The sequence below is a fragment of the Dipodomys spectabilis genome, unplaced genomic scaffold (assembly GCF_019054845.1).
Source record: "Dipodomys spectabilis isolate Male_0828 unplaced genomic scaffold, ASM1905484v1 ptg000158l, whole genome shotgun sequence".
Classification (NCBI taxonomy): Eukaryota; Metazoa; Chordata; class Mammalia; order Rodentia; family Heteromyidae; genus Dipodomys; species Dipodomys spectabilis.
Window position 1 is genome coordinate 2,665,575 of NW_024870835.1, and position 27,347 is coordinate 2,692,921.

The 27,347-nt window shown below is 40.1% G+C and overlaps 2 protein-coding genes across 2 annotated transcripts; both read right to left on the reverse strand.

The window, feature by feature from the left end:
• Window positions 1-9,738: 9,738 nt before the first annotated feature.
• LOC122118984 (interferon alpha-3-like) lies at window positions 9,739-11,221 on the reverse strand. The gene has a single exon (XM_042692957.1). The coding sequence runs from the start codon at window positions 10,510-10,512 to the stop codon at window positions 9,739-9,741; it is 774 nt and encodes a 257-aa protein (XP_042548891.1). The 5' UTR covers window positions 10,513-11,221.
• Window positions 11,222-25,964: 14,743 nt separating this feature from the next.
• LOC122118986 (interferon omega-1-like) lies at window positions 25,965-26,750 on the reverse strand. Its single transcript, XM_042692959.1, has one exon. The coding sequence runs from the start codon at window positions 26,493-26,495 to the stop codon at window positions 25,965-25,967; it is 531 nt and encodes a 176-aa protein (XP_042548893.1). The 5' UTR covers window positions 26,496-26,750.
• Window positions 26,751-27,347: the final 597 nt, after the last annotated feature.

Below are 27,347 nucleotides of genomic sequence, written 5' to 3' on the forward strand. Positions count from 1 at the left end.
TGCGGGTGGGGTGGTTCACTATCCGGCCTGTAGGGGGCTCGGGCACAGCGATGTGATGGATGGACACAAGGGGGCGCGCCGGGGCTGTGGGCGTGCGCGGGGCAGCGTGGCGGTGGGCGGGTCTGGAGGGTTGGTGCTGAGCTGATCTTTAATAGTGCAGGGAGTGGAAGCCTCCATCCAGCTGCGCTAGCGCTGCGTGCGCAGAGGGGAGTGCGGGCGCTCGCCGGCATCGGCAGCTGCCCGGGCTTCCCCGCGGCTGGGGCTTGGGTGTGCCCGGAATGTTACTCGGAGTTGCCTGTGTGGTGTTTTGGGGGTGTGTTTGTGGTTGTGGTCTCCGGATCGCTGGGTCACAGGTGGCGGTGCGGGCGGTGGGCTCCGCTGGCGCCTGCGCAGGGCGCACAGCAGCGAGGAGGAGGGCGGGGAGCACTCCCGTGTGGATGGCGGGGATCGCCGCTTGGCTGCGCTCAAGCCCCCGCGCGGCCGCTAGCTCGCCGCGGGCGATCGCAGGCCCCGTCCGTGGCGCAGCCTCCGCGCGGGCTGAGCACCGAGCTGACTTGGGCGCGCCCGCGACGGACGTGCGCTGAGTGGGCGCACAGGCGGAAGGTACCGGTTCCCCTCTTAGTCACACAGTGCTGTGCAGAGTTACTGCCTCGGAGCACCGAGTAAGGAGGCTCCGGAGCTGACTCCCTGCCGTGGCTTCCACGTGCATTTGCACTCTCACGCGCGTGGGTTTAGGGTTGTGGTGCAAGTGACGATGCTCATGGCACCAGCAATGTTACTAGGACGGTTCTGTAGGGTTTGGGCCTAGGTCACCGCACCGGAAATGACCTGTGCTGCACTGTGTTATAAAGGGTCTGCTGCAGGTAAACCGTGTGGTAAATAAGGGCCTAAGTAGCTGATGGAAACCATCACCCGAGGAAGCAGCGCAGTACTGATAGGAACGAGGTAGCTGATGAAGCAGCGCATCATTTTCTTCTCCTGGTTATCTTTGATTACTTCAATTCAGTTCTATCCAGACTGCATCTAATTCGTTCCTATTCTACCTAAGAAATTAAAAATAACGGGGTGGCTTTCTGAGGTTGAAGATACTGTTTACTGAAGTCTGATAAGCTAGTACTATTGGTAATATGTCACATTTAAAGTAAACATACTAAACCTATTCTCATGATCTTGCAATACACCATTTGCATGAAATCTCTCTAATGGGATATTTTAGAAACGAAAACTAAAGCCAGGCAGCAGTGACTCATGCCTGGAATTCTACTAGGGGGGCTGAGATCTGAGCATCATAGTGCAAAGTGAGCCCAGGCAGGAAAGTCTGTGAGATTCTATCCACCAAAAAGCTACAAGTGAACTGTGTGTGGGTCAAGGGCTAGCGCGCTAGCCTTGAGTCAAAAAGCTCAGAGACAGCACCCAGGCCCAGAGCTGAATCCTCAAAACTGGATTTTAAAAAAGGAAAACTTGTGCATAGAAATAACTCCTGCACGTTCCCAGCTCATTCCTTCTTTTACCTTTTCCTCCTTTCAGTCACCAACTTCTCCTCCACCAGCTCTCCACCTCTCTTCAGCTTCCTCTCATCTCTCAGACAGGAAGTCACGCTGTGAGAACCGGAGTGTGGTGCTGCAAAACCTTTGCTGCTGTGAAACACTGCTTCCAGGGTCTTCCATCTTTTTCCTCTCCTGTCCTTTTCTTAGGCTTGAATTCTAGCTCTTCCTGAGCTTTGCTTCTTCAAGGCAGCATTGCACCGCTGAAGCCTCAGGGCCCCTTTAGACTTTTCCTGAGTAGCTTATTGGAGATTAGATGCTCATAATCTCTGCTGCCTGGCTGGATTTGAACTATGATCCACTGATTTCAGCCTCTTGGGTAGCTAGGATGACAGGCGTGAGCCAAGAGCTCCTAGCAGAATCTTCAAATTTTGTGCATTTTTAATCTCCCATTTTTTAGGGAAATAGAAGGATCATTTTCTCTTTTTCTCCTTCCTCCCTTCCTCTTCTATTCTTTTCTTTCCTCCCTCCTCCCTCTCATCCTTCTTTCCTTCCTTCCTTCTTCCCTTCCTTCCTTCCTTCCTTCATTTCTCATTTTCTGATTCTTTCTTTTTATTTGTTTTTGTCTGTTTTTTCTTTTTCTTTCCTCTTTTGTCATTGTTATTCTGTCTTCCTTTCATACTCTCTCCCTCCCCTTTCCTTCCTTCTTTTCTTTCTGTAGATAGTGGAGATTAGACCTAGGTCCTTGGAAATGTTAAGCAAGAACTTTCCTACCGGAGCTAGATTCCATTAAATTTTTTAAAATTGTTATTAGGGTTTCTTTTGGTGTTTCGTTTTCTTTTGGTTTAGAGAAGAGTCTCCTTTCTAGCTGGTATCAAACCCAGAATTCTTTGGCCTCTTCCTTACATTCTCTGTCATCTTGTGGTTAGAACTACTAGTTATCAGTTTTTTTCATCTTCACATATTTCATAGTCCAATCAAGATTTCTTTGAAGCTCAACATAACTGAAGGAAAAGAAAGTCTAAGGCAAATGTGTGAACAATAAGTGACAAGTGGAAAGTGATATTCTTTGGGGAAAGGAGTATATTTGGGTCTGGGTATACTACCTTACATCTGTAATCCCAGGTATTTGAGGGCCTGTGATTGAGAGGATCACATTTTAAAGCTAATCTGTGCAAAGAGGTAAGGAAAGTTATATTAACCAGCATGAAGATATATACATATGAGGGTATTGATGGAAGATAGTGGTCTATAGTCAGCCCAAGACAAACTTCAGTGCCAGGAACCAGAATCGTCAGCACCGTGGGTCTATAGCCAGGATCCTGTTCACACTTTGTGTGTCTTCCATGAGTTATGTGACATGGCTTCTTACAGGATGCACAAGGAAATGTAAGAAACTTAAGTAAATTCCACAGAATGAGATTTGATTAGAGTTAAAACTTGCAATATTTAACATACGTTCACATACATCTAAAGACTAACTTTCCTCTTATTTACTGAAAGATCATCATCATCCTAACCGTGATAACAGAATTTCCATACAGACAAGATATATTTGAGGGGATTACAGATGTAGCGATACTTTAAAATCTCCATGATTCCAAAATCTATAGTTGAAAATTTCATGGAATAATTTGTAAAAAGCTTTGGGCAGGGTCTGGGAAGGTGGCTCAGTAATAGAGCACTTGCCTTGAGCTGAAGAGCTGAGGGACAGCGCCCAGGCCCAGAGTTGAGGCTCCACAACTGGACTCCTCCACCCCCCCCCCCCCCAAAAACTTTGGTCAACCATTTGTTAGGAAATGGAAAGACTTGGAAAAAATTATATTAAGTGAAGTAAGCCAGTCCCAAAACAAACATAGGTCCCATGGTTTCCCTTATTTGCCATAACTAGTATATGTCTGAGTCAAACAGAAAAGGTCAGATAAGTTGATGTTAGGGGAATAAACCCCAAGATAAGTATTCAAATGTTGTTTTGTTTTTTTCTTTCATGCAGTTGTTTCTAACATATTTATAAGATGATTTCTATAATATTTATAAGATGATTATAAGATGGTTTCTATGTTGCTTTGTATAACCCATGCTTTCACTGTATTTGATGTTGGTATAATTTGTGGAGGGGAAGGGAAAAAACAAATCATTTAGGGATACAGGTGACCCATTGCAACAATGAGATATACAAATCGTTATGTTGAAAAACGAACTTTACAACTTTGGTGTGGGGGGGAGGTTCGGGTTGGAGGAGGAGAGGAATATGGGAAGGGATGGGAAGGGTAAACAAAGAGGAGGCAACAATGCTTGATAAGAAATGTACTTGTTATCTTGCCCACGTAATTGTAACTCCTCTGTACGGTATTCTCTCAATTAAAAAAATTAAATTAAATTTTAAAAAAAGCTTTGGGCAAGGGCCTTTGTTTTATATTTAGAGTCCAAATGTGAAGTTCAGAAAAAAAATCTTCAAGCTATCAGAGACTCGCCATACAATTTAGATTCTGTGATCCTCTGGGACCTATAGATCTACCTGATCATATTCTCCCTGTTAGACTTGAACTCGAGACCCCCGAGCAACACCCAGAGATCACAAACAATGCAAACAGCAAAAGAGTTCTTTATTTGCAAGCTTGAGCCCGGACTTACAATCGTCACCGACACAGCAGATCAGAGTTGTGAGGCCCGACTCCTTGTCCAGCAGGGTTTTTATTGAGCATGTAGCATGGGGTAGGATGTCTGAAGCTTATTGGTTAGGGGTATGATCATATCCAGTAAGGGCAGGCACTTTCTAGCTTAGCGGTTACAGGATAGGTTAAATCATACATCATTGGTTGGAGAAGTGGGGCTAACCACAGGAATACTGAATTATGTCTTGTCCTAATATTTTCTCGACAGAGTTGGGGGAAGAGACTTCCCAAATATCTGGATTGGTCGGGGCAGACTGATCCCTTAATTCTTACTGTTATCTTGCCTTGGTGCAGGATCTAACACTTACTTTCCAGTAACAGATGACACATGTTTTAGTTTTGTCTAAAATTACTGCTAAACTTATATTTGGTCTCTCACTCCCCAACCCCATCGTACTTATTCACCATAAGTACTTCAAGACCTTCTCTTCATACTCTCGGCATCTACCCTGACATTAAAATAGAAACTCAGCAAAACCAACAGAATTCTTTTCATAAATATTGTGCTGTAAAATAGTGGATAATTTTTCTTTAAAAATAACATTAAAACAGGAAGTCCATGGGACTCTGAATATCAATTAAACACTAAAAAAGGCAGATGTGGACCTGTGGTTCAATGGGTAGAACAGTATCATTGAGCCAAAAAGCTAAGGGATAGTGCCCAGTCTCTGATCTCCAGTAGTGGAACCTGCACACACACACACACACACACACACACACACACACACACACACACACACACACAGTGTTAGAACGAAATGTAAAGTTGAATAGTGGTCCATTAAAAGAATTATCTGCCCTGTCTACAAATCACCCAATTGAAGTTCCTTTTCCATATCTTCACATGTTGGTGTCATGTGAGAATCATTCCAGACTAATTAAAATGGATGGAAATACACTTTCCTATCATGTGTGCCCTCATCTAAGTCACCACAATTTTAAACTATGGAATATAAAAGAAAGTGCTCAAAGACTATAGATATGTTTGGTGATGTCTTAAAGATGACAAAGCTCATAGTAGACAGTTCTAGGGTCCTTTGAGTACTGCTGGCCTCCACTGAAGTGTGCCAACCAATGAGTCATCTGATCAGGAAATCCAGCAGTGAACATTTGTATGAATGAGAGAAACATCTGTATGTGATGTCATGACTAGTAGAGGTTTTAAAAAAATTTGTTATAGTAAGTCTTATCAAGTTCAGTGAAAAAATTTTGATAAGTAATGTCAAGAATCTTTCTTATAAATGCTAAATTTCACACATTGGAATCTGAAATCAGCTTACAAGAATTTAAGCAAATAAATAAATTCATGAGTAATAGAATTATATAAGAAAACAGAACTTTCATTCTCTAAATATTTCAGTAAATTCATAATGAATAATGTATAACATATTAGAAACCTTCTGCATATGATTTTGGGTCATTTTTTAGATAGTAACACTTTGGAGTAAAAGTTCCTATTTTGGTTTAGGAAAAGATGAACTTTCTTAGAGAAAGCCATACACATAATCTTCTTCTCTACTTGCTGACTTCTGTTTGCAGGCCATTAATGCTAGAAAGGGATCCTTGGAATTCACTACTGGTAACTCTGCACCACTGGAACTATTTCAACAAGAAAGATAATTTACTACTGCAATGTTTTCTAATTTTAAATTTTAGTTTTGTACCTTCTAATGTGGTGGTGGTTTAATGACCCACATTTGACCACCTGTCATGTCACTGCACTCTGTTTCATGGTGAAGTCATTTCCATAGAGAAAAACAAAGACTCTGCAGTAGAATTGTTTTTTTTTTATAAAATTAAAATTTCCATTAAACCTGACTTATTTTTTTCTCTTGTAGTTTCTTAGAAAGCAATATCCATAGTTCTTGTGGGCTAAAACAAAACATAATTTGAATTGTTATGAAAGTGAAACAAAGTGAACTCTGAAGCAAAAATGGCAAACCTCAACCAAGCAGGGCGGCCTTGACACTCTTCTCAGGTCCAGCATGTGGAGATCTGGAGGATTAGACATCAAACCTCTCCAGGCAGAAAGTTGAAATATTACATCCTAAAATAACTGAAGCAAATGGAGACGGGGGAGCAGGGCTCAAGTGGGAGAGTGCATGCCTAGCAAGTGCAGGTCCTGACAACAAAACCCTGGTATTCAAACCAATTTGTATGTAAATAATCACAAATGACAAAGTGTTCATGGCAAAATTCAACATAGCAAAGATGTGAAAACACCGAAGTTCAATGCAGACTATCAGAAAGGAATGGAAATAGCTGTTTCTAATGTATCTAAGGAAGAGCTACTTCAAGGTTAGTGAATTGCCTCTTTTTTGCAATAGCAGATGCATATCTTTCTTCTCATGAATGGTTTGGGATAAGCCATGAGGAAAAAAGGAGACTCAAACCAATCAACTCAGAGGAGCCAGTCCCTGGAAAGATAGTGATAGTTATCTTGACTGAGGATCCACACAGTCAATAATCCACACTCTCATAGGAAAGACTGCCTTCAAATGGAGAAATAAGAAGAGAGAATCTGATCGTTTCCAAAGTTTTTATCTTATTTTCAATAATACTAATACTAAAACTAATACATAAGAATGGTAAGTCAATTCTTGTTCTAAACATCTTTGAAAATATCTACTCTCTCCCAAATAGGACTGGGTGTGTGATGCCCATCTATACAGTTTTGGAGGAAAACATAAACATGGAGGGATGGATGAAGTATTCCAAACACACCCATGATCTAATATCACTACCTGAGGAAGAGTTAAGATAATGGCTCCATTGGAAAGGTCCATTATTGAAAATGAAGAATAGATATGGCCATTGGGCAGGATGCCGGTGGCCTATGCCCATAATCCTAGCTATTCAGGAGGCTGTGATCTGAGGATCACAGTTCAAAGCTAGCCAGGGCAGAAAAATCCATGAGATTCTTTTATCCATTTAATCACCAGAAAATCAGAAGTGGCACTGTAGCTCAAAGTGGTAGAGCCCTTGAGCAAAAGAGCTCAGGGACAGCACCCAGGCCCTTAGTTCAAGCCCTGTGACTGACCAAAAAAAAAAAAAACCAAAAAAACAAGAAAGTGGAAATGGGCATATGAATGAACATCCAAGTAGAAGCCACAGCTTAAAAACATAAAGTGCTGAGATGATAAAGGATCCTAGGTGTCACTTCCAATAAAAAATGTACTATTACCCATTGTTTCGTAAAGCAACAGAATTCTAATGTAACTTTGTCTTAGTTCTAAGGAAATATGGAGTAAACACAAGTGGTTTTAGTGCCAGGAGCCAGAGTCATTAACAAAGCACCGTTGGTCTCTTGCTAGACCATCCAGATATTTATTGCCATTCCTAGGTATTTATGCCAGACTCTATTCATTGACTAAATGTGAACAGGAAATACCTTTAAGGGAAGAATAACAAAGTTTTACCATTTCTGCATTCATTCTACTTTCTTGGTCTAATATATTTGGAGATTAGATAAGGAAAAGTAAAAAACAGACTCCTCAAAATTTTACACAAAGGCAAACAATAGTGTCACATATAGTAAACAAAAATGGTTAATAGGCCTACCATATTTTGGGTATTACTTCCAGGAAAATATTCTGCTAAGCATCTTAAAAATGAATGGTTTCATTTATTATTAACAATTATATTGATATTCTGAACTCAATTTGTCTTAATATTTTCATTTTTAATTTAATGTTACTGTCAAGGTGATGTACAAAGAGCTTACAGTTACATACATAAGGTAGTGAGTACATTTCCTGTCAAACTTTTTACCCTCTCCCTCATTTTTCTCCCACTTTCTCCCCAACCTCCCTACCCCACTTCCCTCCACAAGGTGTGCAGTTCATTTCCAACATAGTGTCTGTGAGTATCGCTGCTTCACTGGTTCCCCCTTTGTTCTTTGTCTCACCATTTTATTGTTCCCCTTCTCTTCCCTAATTCAGATAAACCTATATGCAATACCCAGGGTAACAAAATCAAATACAGTGACAACAGGGGATAAACCATAGGGGGGAAAACACAAAAGAAAAAAGAAACCATATAGTGCATTAAAAACAACATCATCAAAGAAAAACCTCTTGTTTCCATGTCCTGGAGTTCATTTCACTTAGCATCATCTTCTATGGTCATATGTAGATAGCTATTGGCTATTGTGCTCACCTGCTAGGAATATCCTAGACATATACTAACCATTACAAATGAGGGAAACCATGGGATCTGGCAATCAGAGCCCCAATGGCGCCACTGCCATCCATGTTCCCAGAGCAGTGGACAGCTTCAGTCCACACCTTCCCTGCACCCGCTGGTTCCTCTCCCAAGCAAGCTGATTTTCTTAAATTCACGTTCCTTCACATCTCCTTTGGTGTTCTTTTAATGTGAGGCTCTCCCATCTCTGTTTCCCTTGGGCTCTATGGCCTCTTGTTTTAACATTTGAAGAATAGTAAATTTATGTTTCATTTGCTCTCTGCAGACAATTTTCATACTCCCCTTGGAATATCTCAGTGTTCCCCTGTTAACTTTGACCAACTCTGATCCTTATACATTGCAAACTCATGTATGAAACTAGATGTGTCCAGATGGGCCACATATCTGCGGAGATTGCAGTCAATTCATACATTTCTGCCTTTCTGAAAGTCCTTCATGCTGCAGGCTGTGACCACTTTCCTGTGGCCATTTCATTAGATTTCCCATCATAGCATGTTAAGAAAGGTTATAGCTTTTAGATTTCCTTCACTAAAAGAAGCAAAGATACAAAAGAACATAAGTGTAGCCTGAAGGCAGCATGCAATCTGGTTTAGAGAACATCAGGTTCAAATTTTTTGTTCTGTGTATTTGATCTCTCCCATGGCATTACACATGCTATGTAAACACAGGTCTTGGAGCACACTCTCTGTGCAGTGTAGGAAGATGCCGACTGACACCAAGATATGGACAAAAATCACGATGGGTAAATGACTTACATCTTTTTCCTTTGTTTTTTTTGGGTCCGGTCGTGGGGCCTGAACTCTGGACCTGGGCGCTGTCCCTCAGCTCTTCAGCTCAAGGCTAGCGCTCTATCACTTGAGCCATAGCGCCACTTCTGGCTTTTTTCTTCTTGCTTATGTGGTGCTGGGGAATCGAACCCAGGGCCTCAGGCATGCAAGGCAAACACTCTGCCACTGAGCCACCTTCCCAGCCCCCCCATCTTTTTCCTTTTATAAGGCTCACAAGTACTGCAGGTTTCCAGGTGAAAATTAAACACATAAAAAAAGCTTTTTTAGCAAAATTTTAATTTAAAAAGTAAGACATAAAATATAAAACCACAATGTAAAGGTATACAAAATAATATATATGAATATAAAATAATTTAAATCTGGCACATTAAATATTAAATAAATACATAAATAGAGGGATAGATATATGCAAAAGAAGAGAGTCTAGAGAGTTGAACACAAATGAACCAACACTTCTGAAAACGTCTAAGAACTTCACTGAAGTCATGTCAAATGATAGCACAAATGACAGCTTCAGAGAATGGCAGAGTCTGCTGAAGGGAGCTACTGTGTTCCATCAGTGAGGGCCATTCCCATGAGAAGTAGAGCTCATTCCTCACTCTTTATCCTTTCTACCAGGTTTGCAGATGAGGAAAAGTATCTCATGATTTCTGCCCTGACAACCTCCCAGGCACAAGGGCTGAACTTCTTCTCCTGCAGGTAGAGAGAGATCCTGCGGAAGTGTTTCCTCACAGCCAGTGTGGAGTCCTCAAGCACCATGGCAGGCTCCTGCTCTCCCACCTCCTGGCTCAGACAGGCTCTCAGCTCCTGCAGCTGCTCATGGAGGCCAGCGCACAGTTTGTTCACAAGGCTCTTCTCCCAAGGGGCAGGCCAGGTCTTTGTGCTGAAGAGGCTGTAGATCTGCCTGGTCATCTCATGGAGGACAGCGATGGCTTGAGCCTTCTGGACCTGCTCTCCATCCAATGCCTCCTGGGGGAAGCCAAAGTCCTTTCTGTCCTTCAGGCAGGAGAAAAGGGAGACTCTCCTCATCTGTCCCAGGAGGAGCAAGGCTCTTCTGTTGCCCAGGCTGTGGGTGGGAGGCAGCTCACAGCCCAGAGAGCAGGTTGCCCTGCAGCTGAGCACCACCAGGGTCACCAGGAAGGCCAAGGGCAAGGGCATTGTGGATGGGCGGATGCTGCTGGACTGGCTGAGGTGCTGATGGGAGCCTCTGCCTCTGGGGAGTGTGAAGACCTTGGTGTGCTCCCTTGGCTTAAGTAGGGATGCTCGAGGTTCCATTTTCTGAATGCCTTCCTCCTTTCTACTTCTCTTTTTGTTTTCATTTATGCTTTCATGTTTCAATTTAGAGCGGCATCTCCCAACCATATTTTTCCTCTGTTGGTTTTCCACCTGGTTCCCTGACAGACTTTTAGTAGTGTGTGTATTTTTTTAATAGAATGCCTGACTAAAATTCAACAGTCATATGTGTTAAGATATTACTATCCTATATACCATTTAATAGTACTTTAAAAGTCATGCAAATTTTAGTTTCTCATTGAATGCACCTTAGGTTAAACTATAAAATATTGTAAGGTTAAATGTAAAATATATCTGAGTGCCAGTCACTCATACTTGACTATGAGACTAGAGGGTTCATAGTTTGAGGCCATCTCAAAGAGATGAGAAAAATTCATGACACTCCATCTCAAATTATGAATCCAGGAACAGTAGCAATACTCTTATCACACCTATAAAAGGAAACCTAAAATAAGTTGACAAACCAGTGCTCAGGCATACAGGTGAAGCAGCCATCATGAGCCTATCTCAAGATGGGGCTGGAGGCGTGGCTAAGAAGTAAAATAACAGTTACACACACTATAAGACAGACACAGTACTGCCCTTAACCATGAAGTAAAGTACATTGCTATTGCCAGTAAAGTACTTTTGTATGTATGTTAGTGGAATTGAATTTATCAGTTGTGATTTTTCTTGTAAATTGCATGTCATATCTTTATTTTTATTGTAATATGTATACTGCTAGAAGTACTAATGAATCAGCGTATATATTCAATTTATAAATGCATAAAATAAATGATACCAGAAAAACACCCGTGAATTTTCTTTCAAACAGCGTTGTTTCAAAACTGCTAAATCTTTATGAAGATACCACATTAGTAAATAACTTTGTTATACATGAGGAAATAATCATTCCTTCAGCATCGGGTAGATCATCATGTTAGTCAACATTTTTCCTATCTAGAATGTGATATAATCATGAATGGGTTGAAAAACCTTAGTAGAATTAAATAGTAAAATACAACAAACCTGTGCTTATGCTTCACTCTCATAGGCCAAATCCAGTCAGAAGCACTCACGCTCACATCATAAGAATGCCATTAGAAGTCAATGGAGGCCCCATATATAGGGGAACCTTCATCAAGCTGTACTGGAGAAAATGACCTGCAGACACAGTCCTCTATTGCTGGAGGATTGTAGCAGGGATCCTGCACACATTATCTGTGTCCTCCATGAATTCAGTGACGTGGCTCATCATTGAATACATAAGGAAATCCATAAGTAAACTCTAAGGAATGAGATTTTATAGGAGTTGACTTTGGAAGGCGCCAAACTTGCAATATTTAAGTTGTGTTCACATACATCTCAAGAATACCTTTCCTCTTATTGAGGGGAATTCGTAATGAAAAATCATCATTATTATAAGAGTGGAAACATAATTCCAAGACCTACAAGATATACTTGAGAAGACAGTATACATAGAGAAATACTTAATTCTTCATGATTCCAAAATTCATAGTTGAAGATTGTATGTAATATTTTTTAAAGTACAATCATTTGGTTGTAGGGATACGGTTTTACGTTTATATTTTGGTTTCTAGTGTGTGAAGTAGAGAAAGAATCCTCAAAATATTCAAAACTCACTGTACATTTTAGTTTTCATGATGCTGCAGCACCTACAGGAAGCTCCCTGATCATATGCTCCACTGTCCATGATAGTAATAGACCTTATGTAGTTCAAGACTTCTCCTCATACTCTTGGCATCTTCCCTGAGAATAAATGGTGGAATTCAGTCAGAACCAATCACAACTATTTTTACATATTTTGTTTTGGAAAATCATTGGCTAAATTTTCTTTTAAAATATCTTGAACAGGTAATAACCTGAGACTCTTATCTCCAATTAAACACCAAAACAGCCAGCAGTAGAGCAGTGGCTCACATGCTAGAGCACTAGCCTTGACTGGAAAAACACAGGGATAGTGCCCAGCCTCTTAGTTCAAGCCATGGGGCTTGCTCAGAAACACACACACACACACACACACACACACACACACACACACACACACACACACACACACACACAAATAGCATTAGAACAAAATGTGAAGAGGATCCCATTGAAAGAACCTATTTTCTTTACCCAGAAATCACTGAACCCTTTTCCACATCTTCCCATCTTGGTGTCAATAAATTCAGAACAATTAGAAATGGCTTGACATAAAGTTTCCTGTACATTGTGGCCTGTGAATGTATCCTCATTTGAATCACAGTAATTTTTGACTATACAATATAGAGGACAGTGCTCAAAGACCACAGACATATTTGGGGTGATGCATTAAAGATGACAAAGCCCAGAGTAGACAGTTCTAGGGTCCTTCAAATAGTGCTGGCCTCCACTGAGGTTAGCGAACCAACAAGTGTCTGCTGAGGAAATCCAGCACTGAACATTTATATGAATGAGGCATACTTAAGCATTATGATGTCATGACTGATTAATTTTTGTTACAGGACGTCTTACCAATGTCAGTAAAAAACTCTTTAATACACAATGTCTTCAAGAACCTTCCCTATAAAAACTACATTTCATACCTTGGAGCCTGCAATCAGCTTTTAAGAATTTAAACATAAGTGTTATCATAAATGATAACATTATTTAAGAAAATACATGCCGGTGCTGGAGTCTCATAATGGAAATCCTATCTACTCAGGAGGCTGGTGAGATCTCAGGATGGAATTTCAAAGTCAGCCTGGGCAGTGAGACTCTTATCTGCAATTAACCACCAGAAAACCAAAAGTAGAGCTGTGGTTTAAAGTGGTAGAGTGATAGCCTTGAGCACAAAAAGCTCAAAGACAGCACCAGGCCCAGAGTGCAAGCCCATGATTGACAAATAAAGGAAAGAAAAGAAAATAGAGCTTTTATTCTCTATCCATTTTAGTAAATTCACAATGAATAGTGTACACCAGACTAGAGACATTCTGAGTTTGACTTCAGGTCATTTTCAGATAGTAAAATTTCTGAGTACAAGTTCCTTTTTGGCTTCAGAGAAAAAATGAACTGTGAATGTTGACTATGAATGCTGACCATGAATGCTGGAAAGGGATCCTTGGACTTTCCTTCTGATAACTCCACAGCACTGGAACTATTTCAACAAGTCATACCCTTCCCTACTGCAGTGCTTTCTAATTTTTAATTTTAGGTTTGTGCCTTCTCATGTGCTGGTGGTCTAATGATCTAAATTTGTCTACCTATTATGTCACTCTGTTCTGCTTCATGGTGAGGTAATTTCCATAGAGAAAAAGAAAGACACTGTGGTAGCATTGTTCATTGTTTAAATTGCCATTTCCTCTGACTTAGTTCTCTTTTACAGTTTCTTAGAAAGCAAAAATGATCGCTGTTTGTAGGCTAAAATGAAAATTACAACCCCATTTGCCATGAAAATGAAAGAAAGAAAGTGATCAGTGAAGGAAACTGACAAAGGACAACCAGGCAGGGCAGCCTTTGATAGTCCTCCCAAGTGGAGATCTGCAGCATTGGAGAGCAATCCTGTTCAGGCAGGAAGTTGGAATAATACCCCCTAAACTGGTCATGCAAGTGGAGATAAGGGAGCAGAGCTCAAGTGGGAGAGTGCATGTCTAGGAATGATAGGTTCTGACAAAAATAAGCCTGGTCTTTAAAAATAACCTTTAAGTCACTGCCACAAATGGCAAAGCAGTCATAGCAAACCAACATTGCAAAGATTCGAGAGGACTGAAGGTCAATGCTGAATTTCAAAAAGAAATAGAAATAGCTGTTTCTAACACATGCAAGGAGGAAATAGACCTAGGTTACTGAATTGTCTCATTTTTGCAAGAACAGATACATGACTTTCTTCTCTTTCATGGTTTTGGGATCAGCCATGAGGAAAAAGAGAGGCTCAAACAAACTCAATCTAAGGAAGGATGGTGGAAATTATCTTGTGTGAGGCTCTACCTAGTCGATAATCTAAGCATACAAGGGACAGTGTGGCTTCAGACAAAGAAAACGAAGAGGGAATTATCTCAATACTTCCTCTCTTAATCTGAATAACACACTATTAGTATGAATTATGTTTTTGAAAACAATACTACAAATCTAAGAACTGTGAATCAATCCCTATTCTATACATCTTTGAAAATATTTACTTGCTCCCAAATAGCATTGTTTGTGTTATACCTATCTATACCGTTTTGGAGAAAAACCTAATTATAGAGGGATGGATGAATTGTTCCAAACACACCCATGATTTCAGACCACCACTTGAGGAAGAATTCAGATAATGGCTCCATTGGAAAAATCTATTACTGAAAGTGAAGAACAGAAATGCACATGGAAATGAACATCTAAGGAGATTACACACCTTGAAGTCACAAAGTGCTGAGATCACAAAGGATCTTAGGTGCCACCTCCAATACGAAAGTGCTGTTGTGCATTGTTTTGTAAAGCAACAGAGCGTAATGAACCTTTAAGTTCTAAGGAAATATGAACAGACCGAAGTGTTTTTAGTGTCAGGAGCCAGTCATTAACAAAGCACCATGGGTTCCTCTGGTAATTCATCCAGATGTTTCTTGACAATTCTATGCATTTATGCAAGTCTCCATTTTTTCACTGAATGTAAATAGGTCACAATTTTGAAGGAAGGAGGACAAAGTCTCAGCATTTCTATAGTCATTCTGCTTTCTTGGACTAGTACTTTTGGAAATCAGCTCAGGAGGAGTAGAATACAGACTCCTCACAATTTCAGACCAAGACAAAAATGAGTGTCCCATATAGTAAAGAAATATGTTAACAGGCCTCCCACATTCTGGCTATTGTTTCCGTGGAAATATTCTACTAAGCACCTAAAATGCATGGTTTCCTTAACTATTGACAACTCTCTGAACAATTTGAACCCTTTTATTTAATCAGAAAACTGGGAGTTGCAGAGCATGGATGGGTTCACCATATCAGCCTTAAGTCAAAGCAGAATGGACTATCAGTATCAAATTGTTTATTCTGAGTATGGGTAATATTGTAAGTTTTGTACTGTGGAATTTTTTAACAGAGATGTATCTTCTTTAATTTTATTCATTTTATTAAACAGATATATCCTTTATTACACTGAAACTGTACACACGTAGAGAATTAAAAACAGATAACAAATTCTTTAGCACAACTTTAATTTAGAAAACCTAAAATTTATTACATATATAAGCTTTAATGTAAACTAACACATGATTATATATATATAACATTTTAAGTCTGGTAAACAGTTAAATAAAATATGTAAGTAGATGGATAGCTACAGCTGTATAGATAAAAGAGCAGAGAGTCTAGAGATTTGAATACAATCTGCCAACTGTTCTGAAAACATGGAAGAACTTCACTGATGTCCTATCAAACGATTGCAGGAATGACATCTTTAGAAAACTGCAGATGCTGCTGGACTGGCTGAGGTAGTGATGCTGATCCTCTGCCTCTGGGGTGTGTGAAGACCTGGATGGACTCCCTGGGCTTAGTAGAGGATGCTTGAGTCTCCATTTTCTGAATGTCTTCCTTTCTCCTTATCTTTTTTTTTTTATTTAGGGTTTCCTTCTTCCATTTAGAGGGGCATGTCACAAACAGTTGCTTTCCACATTGCCTTCTTTCTCCACCTTCCAGATTAGCTCATATTCTTCTTGTCACTTAGTTGAACTCCTGATTAATTTCTGGAATGTATGTATATAGCAATGTAATTGTATATACTGTCTATATTGCTGCTTTGTACTTAAAAAGTGCAAATGCTGGGTTAAAATGACAATAGATTTAAGCTGAAAGTTTACTGCAAAAGCCACTGGCATGTAAGTTTACTTTATGAAGGTTCTATTCCTGTATTTTAGTACAATTCATGTATTTAAAAATTGTGAGGGCTGGGAAGGTGGCTCAGTGGTAGAGTGCTTGCCTCGCATGCATGATGCTCTGGTTCGATTCCTCAGCATCACATAAGTAGAAAAAGCCAGAAGTGGCTCTATGACTCGAGTGCTGAGTGCTATTCTTGAGCTTAAGAGCTGAGGGACAGCGCCCAGGCCCAGAATTCATGCCCCACAACCAACAATAAAAAATAAAATTGTGACTTTTTATAGTTATATTTTGTTTGCAGTTACCTTCAGAGTAATATATACTTACTTTGTAAGACTTTATATATAATTTAAACAATATAAATATATAGTATTCAAAATCCTACAAAATCCAGAAACATTTTTCAAAATATGATGGACTGGTTTTCCATTTAACTGTGTATACTTTCCTGTCACTGGCTCCAATTCTTCCTATTTAACCTGAGATCAATATTTCTACTCCCAAGGAGATTGAAGATGTACTGAAGTTTGCATTTCCCATTGTTGCATTGAAAAATGTCTCTTTTCTTACCCCTTCAGCATCTCCTGTTATCTGATATGTAAAGGCAAGAGGCTGGAAGTTTGGAACTAGGAATACAAACCTGGCTTCCTCCCAACACTAGAAGTACACAACCTGAATTCTACAACATGGTTTAGGAATCCACATGCTCTTGGCCACTCTTTGGCAATATGTAATTGTGGTCGCACTTTAAGTGTCTTTTCAAACAGTCAATGATCCCTTGAATTTTGATAAATAACGATATCCTCAAGTTTGAATCATTGGTAAGGAAATTTAAATGCTGTTTCTGCAGAAAGAAAATTGGTTTATTTTCTCCTTAAGTTTACTTTAGTACCAATAATGTAAAATGAAGAATGTTCTCATTCAAACAACTTTCTTCTTTGCTTGCATATGAACTAAATTGACTTTTTTCCACAGCCTCTTTGTCTTGGTATCATTAGAGAATAAATTCAGGTCCTTTTAACAGGTATGGAAATGATCTTTGCAGTATACCATTGGCCCCTCAACACCCTACCAAATGATCCACTAAACCACTTTTTCCTTCCCAAGTGATAAGCATAGTCTCAAGTGCCATAGAAGCACTTGAGTGTATAAGGGGAAGATGTCAAGCCGATAGCATTCCAGTTCTGGACATATTACTTGGAGCAGAGAACAACCAGCAAGTCAGCTGATGAGGAATCTCCACATAGAGCACTTCCATCCAGGAATGATGAGTTTGTTCTATTACCCAATTACTGATAGTTTTTTGTTATTGTTCCTTGTTACTAAGCTAATATCACCTTACAGGAAAGATGCCTTCTGTTGAAGAATCTTTCATAGATGTTGAGGCTAATATGCGCAAAGGGGTAAGGAAAAGTTAGATTACCCAGCATGATGATATTTAAATGAGAGGGCATTGGTGGAAGATTGGGGTCTATAGTCTATAGTCAGCGCAAGAAAAACTCAAGACCCAAACTGAAAAATAATTTATGAAGGAAATAAAAATAGTGTTGAGGTCATAGATCAAATGTTGAAGTCCTTCCTCAGCAAGTGTGAGGACAGAAAAAATACATCTAAATTATTTTTTGGGTACTTTAAAAGAGGACATTTTGTGGACATAAATTTTACAAATTAAAAAACAAGGAAAATGTTTGGTATTCTTTAATGAAATTTGGGGTTTATATTTTTGCTATTAAATAAATAATTCTAACTAAAGTTCATTTAAAGAAAATGATTTAGAATGATCAGATATAAACGTAAGAAATAAATAATTATCATTGCAGTTGTGTGAAAAGGACAATGTCCTTAGAGATGAATATTTTTACCATATATATCCTTAATATTTTTGAAGCCAGCTGTGTTTTTCCAACAAAGTGTGACCAACACAGCAATAAAGTCTGAATTGAGCAATGGTACGTGTGCATGGGAAGATAGGGTAGTCAGTCCTTGCAGACTCTCCTCATCATGAGAGTCTCTCATGACTTCTTCTCTGGAAATTTCCAGGCACAGTCACTATATTTCATCAGTTCCAGGAAGAGAGAGAGAGAGAGAGAGAGAGTCTTTTGAAGTACTTCCACCAGGCTCGAGCTGGGCCTTTAGTTTGCAGAACAGATTTGGTTTCTCTTCACTTGCATCAAGCAGGTCTTGAGGTCCTCCAGTTGCTGGTGGAGTGCAGTGTGGAGTTCAGGTGGGAGTTTGGTTTTGTAGGCAGCAGAGCAGAACTCTGAGTGCAACTCACTGAAGATCTGCTGCAGCAATACGTGGAGGACAGACACAGCCTTGTGCAACTGGCTGACATCCACCATCTGTCTGCCAGGGAAACTGAAAATCACTTCTGTTCTCATGACACAAGACAAGGGAGAGTCTCCTCATTTGCTCCAGTACTTCAAGGGCCTTCCTGCCAAGCAGCAGAGAGTTCTGAGCAGATGGCAGCCCAGAAATCCAACAGGTCCACAGCTGCACAGCACCATGGTGGTCAATAGAGGGCCCAGGAGACCTATGGGGAAGTGAGGAGACTACTCACCTGACTGAGCTGGGCTTCCTGAACCCTGAACCAAGGTTCTGTGAAGACTTCCTGTCTATACATGGCTTTTGTATTGGGAACAAATTATTTCTTTTATCAATATTTATTTCTATGTTTACTTTTTTGTTTCCTTTTTCATATTCTGTGCATGAACTAATCATATTACTAATTGTGCAAATCAGAATGTGTTTTCCAAAGAATTTTCACATACGATGGATACTAATAATTTAATAAGCGTGTATACATGAAATCTATATATGAAATATATATTCATCTTTGTTGATCCCAAAGTAAGTAATGATCTTTGTTGCAGAAGCAGATTTTCACCATGCATCCTCACCTCTGATGTTATTTCTAGATTTAAAGGTCAACAGAGGTTTTTATTTTATAGCTTTGAGTGTTTCTTCAGTTGATTAGGAATTGACTAGACCATATATGGAAAATAAACTCTTTATCATTAGGAATGGCATTGATTTCCTGTTGTGTTACCATTGGATAATGATGATGACTGGTCTGTAAGCTGTAATAATCACCACTAGTCTGAATGTTCATTGTTTTCAGAAGTGTATGAACACAGAGATTCTCACTGCAAGATAATGTCATTTCCCTGGTTCCAAGTTGCTTGCAAGACATTTTTTGTACCCAATAACCCCCTCTGATGTAGAGTGACATAGCTTGTTCCATGCGCTGCTGGCCTCATTCTCTGAGAACAGACTGTCCACTCCTTAATGATATTTGAACTATTTGACTAGGGATATTCTTTCTTTGGGTTGCTGAAATAATCGATCCTACAAGGCACATTTTTCTTGCTCATAGAGAATGAACATGGCCCTGGTTTCCAATATTGACACAAAGCTCTACATATCAAAGAGTCAAGACACCTCACATACTAAATTTTGCTTCAAGGATGTAAGTGGAGAAAACTTCCAATTTCTCATCATCATTATTTATGAAGAGAAATAATATAGATTTACTGAGTGCTATTTTTATGACTTATAAAATTGCAAAACAGTCTGTGGTTTATGAGAAAAACTATTAATTAAATTCTTCTTGAAATGAGAGAATAGAAGTGGCACTTCACCCAAATATCAAAGTATAAATGAGGAAGAATCAACGCAGCTAATTTCTCAAAACAGGAAACTAGAAACTCCCTCAGTCACAAGTGGAGAGGCCAAAGCTGATGTGCATGAAGTCAGAAAAATGACTGTTGTTGAGATATTATAAAATGAGCCATGCCTGAGTCACATTCATAGAAGCCTTTACCACAGCGATTCTGACTTAAGCTCGAATGTCACCCTAAGAGCTATGCTTGATTATGTATGTCTCTATTTGTCAGTGATTGACCTCAAAACAGAAGATTACCCCTACATCTTTGTCTCAGAATTTTCAGTTTCTCATCCTTTAATGGACTCCATTTTGGTTTTGCATAATTGGAATACTCTCTCCATCATTGCAGAGTTTTTGGCATATCTGCCCATGTAATGCTGCCACAAATACCCGCACCCCCAAGGAGTCACAGGGAACCTCCCCTCTGACCACAGACCACAGAGCAGCCTAGGGAGGCAAAGGCTGCAATTCTTACTCATCACTCTGCTCTCAGGAACCACGATGGGGGCTGGGACACTGGGATGATGCACTTGAGCCTCAGAGCTCAGTTGCCTGCTGTACATGGAATCAGGGGAGGTAGAATTTGTGAGTTTTCTATGTCACCATTGGTGTTTCCTTTAAAAGAAAAGATATCTTTGCTTGATTTGTTGAAGAATCTGTCCTCATCGGCTTCAAGATTCACTCTCACCGGCTGTTCAATATGAACCCTTACCGTTCACACATTTAACAGCACATTTTAATTCAGGGATTCCAAATTGCTATGTGCCCTTGATGTTTTCTTTTGTGGAATGGAATGCTCAGGAATGGTTCCTAATTCAGCATATGCCTGCTCAGTACCAAGTGCACCAACTGGGGAGAAAAACGTGAGAACTTATCACACCATTGTCCTCTTCACCTAAGGAAGTTAAGTCAATAAGGCTTAGCAAAATCTTGGTTATGATTAGAACCTTCCATAGAACCAAACTAGGCTCCACAGCCATGATCTTGTCTTCCTTGACTTGGCTAGTAGGGGATGCTGTTTCCATACAACTCTCAGCATCAGAAGCTCCTGCTGTTTCCTTAAAACTTTAAGGTTACTCTTATATCACTATCACAGGGACATTGCCCCATCTTCAAAATATTCATCAGAACAAGAAGTTGTTCTCTTCCTTGCAGTCATTTCTAACAAATGAAGAATTTCCCATCAGCTTTTAATTGTAATTGAATTCTTTTGTTTGAATGTGACATTTCAAAAAATTATCTTCTAAGAAAGAAGGATGGCCAATAGACACATGAATAAATGCTCAACCTCCCTAGCCATAAAAGAAATGCAAATCAAAACAACATTGAAATACCACCTCACCCCAGTTAGAATGGCTGTAATCAAGAACTCTAACAACAGCAGATGCTGGAGGGGATGTGGACAGAAGGGAACCTTACTTCATTGTTGGTGGGAGTGTAAACTTGTTCAACCACTTTGGAAAGTAGTATGGAGGTTCCTGAAAAGACTTCACATAGAGCTCCCCTATGACCCAGCAATCCCTCTTTTGGGCATTTACCCAAATGTTCACAAATAAGACCACACTAAAGCTACCAGCACAACTATGTTTATTGCAGCATTATTTACCATAGCTAAGATATGGAACCAACCCAGATGCCCCTCAGTAGATGAATGGATCAAGAAAATGTGGTATATATACACAATGGAATTCTATGCCTCCATCAGAAAGAATGATGCTGCCCCATTTGTTAGGAAATGGAAAAACTTGGAAAAAATTATATTAAGTGAAGTAAGCCAGGCCCAAAGGAACATAGGTCCCATGGTTTCCCTTATTTGAATATCTAGTATATGTATGAGTCAAGCAGAAAAGGTCAGATAATGTGATGTTAGGAAAATGAACCCTTAGATATGTATTTTAATGCTTTTTTATTTCATGCATTTGTTTCTAACGCATTTATAAGATTATCTCTTTGTTGCTTTGTATGTCCCTCCCCCACAGTATAACCCCTGCTTTCACTATATTTGATATCAGTATAACTTGTGGTGGAGATGGGGAAAAACAAGTCGTTTAAGGATACAGGTGGACCTGTTGCAACAATGAGAAGTACAAGTTGTCATGTCGAAAACGAGCTTTACAACGTTGGTGGGGAGGGGGGTGGGGGGAAGGGAGGGGAGAGGATTGGGTGGTGGTGGGGTAGGGGGGAGGCTGGGAAGGGATGTGAAGGGTAAACAAAGGAGGAGGCTGCAATGCTTGGTAAGAAATGTATGCATTATCCTGCCCATGTAATTGTAACCCCTCTGTACAGTATGTTCACAAAAAAAATTAAATTAAAAAAAATTATCTTCTAGTCGTTGTACAGAGGAGCTCCAGTTGAGTCAGTTATTGAGGAAAATGCATCTAGATCAGTGTTACCACCCCTTTCATAATTGTCCAAATCTTAGGAAGAAACTGAGCAGCCAGAAACCACAAAGGAAGAGAAATCAGAGATGATGGAACTTATCTTCATGTCGAGTGGCTGAGGAGAGACTGGGACCCATGAGTGGGAGAGGAAGCAGTGTTATGATGCCATAATAAAGAACTCAATCTAGGAAAAGAAAGTGGAAATGGAAAGTTCTGCCAGACAACAGAAAGAACAAGAGAATACAGCATCTGTTTAACATAAGTATAGGAGACTACCAAGTCTGCCATTTATTTCTCCAACTTGCCATTTCCTGACTGGATATAAAGCCAGACTCTTCTTCCATGGGAAGGAAGGGTGTCTATGCCTCATTCTTCTCAAAAACTCTTCCAAGAATTATTAATATGTTCTTTAACTAATGTCATATATTTCAAGTAGTCACTGATACAAAAGAGTTTATAATCCTGCTACCTATTATTATGAGCATATGAGAAAATGGGTATCCTACTTAATAGTAAATATAATCACAGCTGCCCAAAATAATTGCTGTGACTCGTGCAGAGCAGTCCCTGTGTGGTGGTGGGATTTCTGCGTGGTCAGAGCACTGCCCTGAGTCTGGCTGTCATTATCAGCTTTGATCACTTAGAAAGTTCATTCCTGTTTCCCTCAACCTTCACTCACTGTTTGCTTCCCCATGTTTTCCTTGCTCTAGCTATTATCCATTCTAGTTAAAGAGAAATTAAGGAAAGGAGAGCTCCCTAGCAGAAGAACTTCTGTTTTGTACTTGCAGTGTTCTGCTCTTTAGGGTTGCTCTGAACCCTCCCCAAAACAGAAAGGGACTCGGCGTGGATGGGTGGTAGGGAGAAGGGAGAGAATGGCAAGGGTGGGAACTCCATCCAAGAGAGGAAGGTGCTGTGGGAATGGAAATGGGATGCTGAGGGCAGGGGAGGCAAAGTGCCAGGGCCACAGTCAGTAACTAAACCTAAAGGGATTTCTGCACATCCCTTCAGGTGTTTATTCCCACTTCCCCATGTTTATGCTAGCCTGCAGTTCTTCGCTGCTGATATGTAGGTCATTTTTACCAAGGAGAGTGACAACACTTCAGCATCTCTACTGATATGAAACAATTCTGCCATCTTGCATTTACTCTTTTCGAGGTCACTTACTAAGAAACAGGAAACAGAACTTTTAGGATTTTCAAGAATGGCAAATTATCGTCTCATACACTGAAGAAAAGTTTAGAAGCCCACAATGTTCTGCATATTATTCCAAGGAAGACATCCTGCTAAACACTAAAATGGGTGGTTTCATTTAGTAGTAACAATAATGGTATAAACAGGTTGCACCTATTTACATTTTATGTAAATGGAGACTTAGAGCTCTCCTTGAGTTGTTCCACATCACACATAAATCTAAACAGAATTTCTATGTGATGAAATGCTTTACTCCCACCTATCCACAAGAACATATGGCATTTTCCTCCTGTGCTTAGTTTATTTTACAAAGATAATGTCTAAGTCCATCCATGTTGCTATAAACATCAGCATTGAATCCTGTTTGTTCTTGAGCAATGTTCCATTGTGTGTGTTTGTGTGTGTGTGTGTGTGTGTGTGTGTGTGTGTATTAAACACGTTTTTAATAAGAATTTATTCTTATAGACATCACCACTGATGTCGTAGCTTGCCTGTGTGAACAGTGCACACATAGATAGGTAGCTACTTTTTTGAAAAGGAAAACATTTTATTCCCCATTTTATTTACATGTCCTATTAGTGAAGTAGCAGTATCATATGGTTGTTCTATTTTCAATATTTTAAGAGCTCTGCATAGAGTTTTCTGGAATAGCTTCTCTAATTTACATTCCCACCAAGGGAACATAAAATCATGCATTCTGTGTGTTTTTGACAGGATTTGTAACTTTTTATCTTTGGTAATGGACATTCTGAGTAGAATGAGAGGATATCTCCTTTTGAGTTATTCATTCCTAACAATAAGCAATATTGAATGTTTTCATACCTGTTATTTCCTTTGTACCTATTCCTTTGTACAATGTGTATCAGATTCTTGGTCATTTTGAAAACTGGATTACTTTATTGGTGTTGACTTCTTACCAAATAAATACTTTTCAAATATTTTCTCCCATCATGTAAAATATCTATTAATTTTGTTATCATTATTTTCACTATACAAAAACTTATTTTTGACATATTGTCATATTTTTGTCCATTTGCTAATCTTTGGGAGCCTTACACAAAAATTGTTGTCAGAAAAAAAATTTCCAGCTCAACCAAGATAAAATGAACCTTGCCACACTGAGGAATATCCAGGGTCTATATGGTCCACTGAAATTACAAATGCAATTCAATGCAGTGCAGCAGGTTCAGTGTCTTCCATTTCTTTCAAGTTCCAACCTTTCACTGGATATTTCGAAGGGTAATGATGAGCGTATTGGATTTGAAGATATTCTTTTTTTGGGGGGGGGGTCCGGTCGTGGGGCCTGAACTCTGGGCCTGGGTGCTGTCCCTCAGCTCTTCAGCTCAAGGCTAGCGCTCTACCACTTGAGCCACAGCGCCACTTCCGGCTTTTTTTTTCTTTTTGCTTATGTGGTGCTGAGGAATCGAACCCACGGCCTCAGGCATGCAAGGCAAGCACTCTACCACTGAGCCACCTTCCCAGCCCTGAAGATATTCTTAATGATCCATCACAAAGTGAGCTAATGGGTGAGCCCCACTTGATGGTGGAATATAAACTCAGTTCACTGTAATGCACTATGCTGTTCACAACTGAGGGGCTATGTTTTGTTAGAGTTGTCTATTGTAATTTGATGCATACAACATTAAAAGTACTCATACATGAAAAAAAGAGATCATAATGTCATCTCTGACAGCATTCAGAAGGCTGAGAGCTGTGCCCAGGAAAGGCCAACCAGTAGAGGCAGACAGAGGTAGAAATTACTGCCCTAAGTGTGTTTAAGCTAGAAGCATTTGAGCACTAAAAGCTTGACACCTTGGAGATAAGGTGAGAGGCTGTGCTGGGATGTTTATTGCTTCCCCCTGCTTCCTAAGATAATGAAGTCAATTCTCACTTGTGTGCAAATTACCTTTGCACATATCTGCAGTCCCCTCCCACTGTACTACACTCTGTAAGAATGCTCCTTATTGGAATCTCAGGATCCAAGAGCAGGAATCACTTTGGGTCCCCTGGCACCCCAAAACCTCAACTTTTTGCCAAGGTGTTCTGTCATTGTACTGCCACCAGTGGTGATGGACTGTGACAATTTTGGTGATAGGAATTAAGTGAATAGAGTAAATGTTTTATTGAACTGAATAAATAACGAAGATAAACAAGTTATTATATGTCAAATAAATAAGTACCATGGAAAGAAAAATTAGCATAAATAAATAAATGAACAAATAATAGCAGGGCAATTATCTCTGAGGAATGATGCTTCAAGGATGAATTCTTTTCAGAGATGAGTAGTTCTAAAATACATGTACTTCATATTGTTGAAGTATTGCTGCATATCTTTCAACAATATGTTCCTCATGCCAAAGGAAGAGCCTTTCAAAATAACCAATGTTATATGTTATGGCAGAACAGTCCAGAAGAATCACATCAAGATGAAACCCATTTTTTGTTCATCTTGCTTGAGAGTTTCTTCATCAAGAGTAGGCTCTTGTGATCTCTTGTCTGACAATTTCCCAGCCACAGTCACTGTATTGTTTCTCTTCCAGATAGAGAAAGATTCTTTTGAAGTACCTCCTCAAGGCCAGTGCTGGACCCTCAGTTTTCAGCACCGACTTTTCCTCTCTGGTCACCTGGACTAAACAGGTGCTCAGGTTCTGCAGTTGCTGAAGGAGTTCAGCGCGGAGTTCACGAAGGAGGGCAGGGTTCCAGGCGGCTGTGGCTTGTTCTGTGTTGAAGAGACTGAAGATGGGCTGCAGCAACATCTGGAGGACAGACGCAGCCTGGGCCTCCGGCATCTGGCTGAGCTTCACCATCTCCCTGGGGAACTGGAAGTCCCTTCTGTCCTTCAGACACAAGACAGGGGAGATTCTCTTCATTTGCTCCAGTACTTCAAAGGTCTTCCTGCTAAGCAGGAGAGAGTTCTGAGGCAGGTGACAGCCCAGAGGTGCAACAGGTCCAAAGCTGCACAGCACCATAGCAGTCAGTAGAGGGCGCAGGAGAGCCATGGGGACGAGAGGAGGCTTCTGGCCTGGCTGAGCTGGGGTCTCAATCAACCTTGGACCCTGGGGTTTGTGAACATTTTCTGGCTCTGCTCAATTTTTATAGAGAAAACCCAATTTTCATTTTCTCTACATTTCATTTTCTCTGAATTTTCACTTCCTTTTTTTGTTTCTATTGACATGTTTGCCATGTGGCCTGAAATTTAAAACACTAAGACATGGATTTTCCAAGTGAATTGTAACTGTGCAACCCAAATGCTACCCCTAATCCATTGAGAAGCATCTGGGAGCCTGAAATCTGGAATGTGCACATGGATGTATGTAAAGACTCACCCACCCTCCCATACATGCATACACTTTTCTTAACCTATGTGTCAACAATGCTCTTGCTTGCAGGAACAAATCTTTATCCTTGACCCTGACATCCATCCTTCCTTTATTTTTAACATGAAAACCATTGATACTAAGGGTTGAATCATTGTTTCAGGATTCACTGTATCATTCAAGTAAAGAAACTCTTTAGAATTAAGAACAGACTATGGTTAACTATTTTCTTCCCCAAGGAGGTTGCTGACTACTGGCTTCAGAACTTTGCTGCTGGTATTTTTCTCCTTCTAGAACACATTTATGCAAGTTCCTCTGACTGTGTGTTGATGAGGTCTCCTTTTCTCCATTCCCATTCATTCACGAGGTAGTTGTTACGTGTAGAAGGCCTCTCTGCTCTGGAGTCTCTAGACTCTCTAAGTCTACTAGCCATGGTCACTGGCCTCGCTCTCTGATGGTAATCTCCCCACTGCCTTATCTTTAGGACTTGTTTTGCTAGAGGTGATATTATCCTGCTAGTCCAAATAATAGATC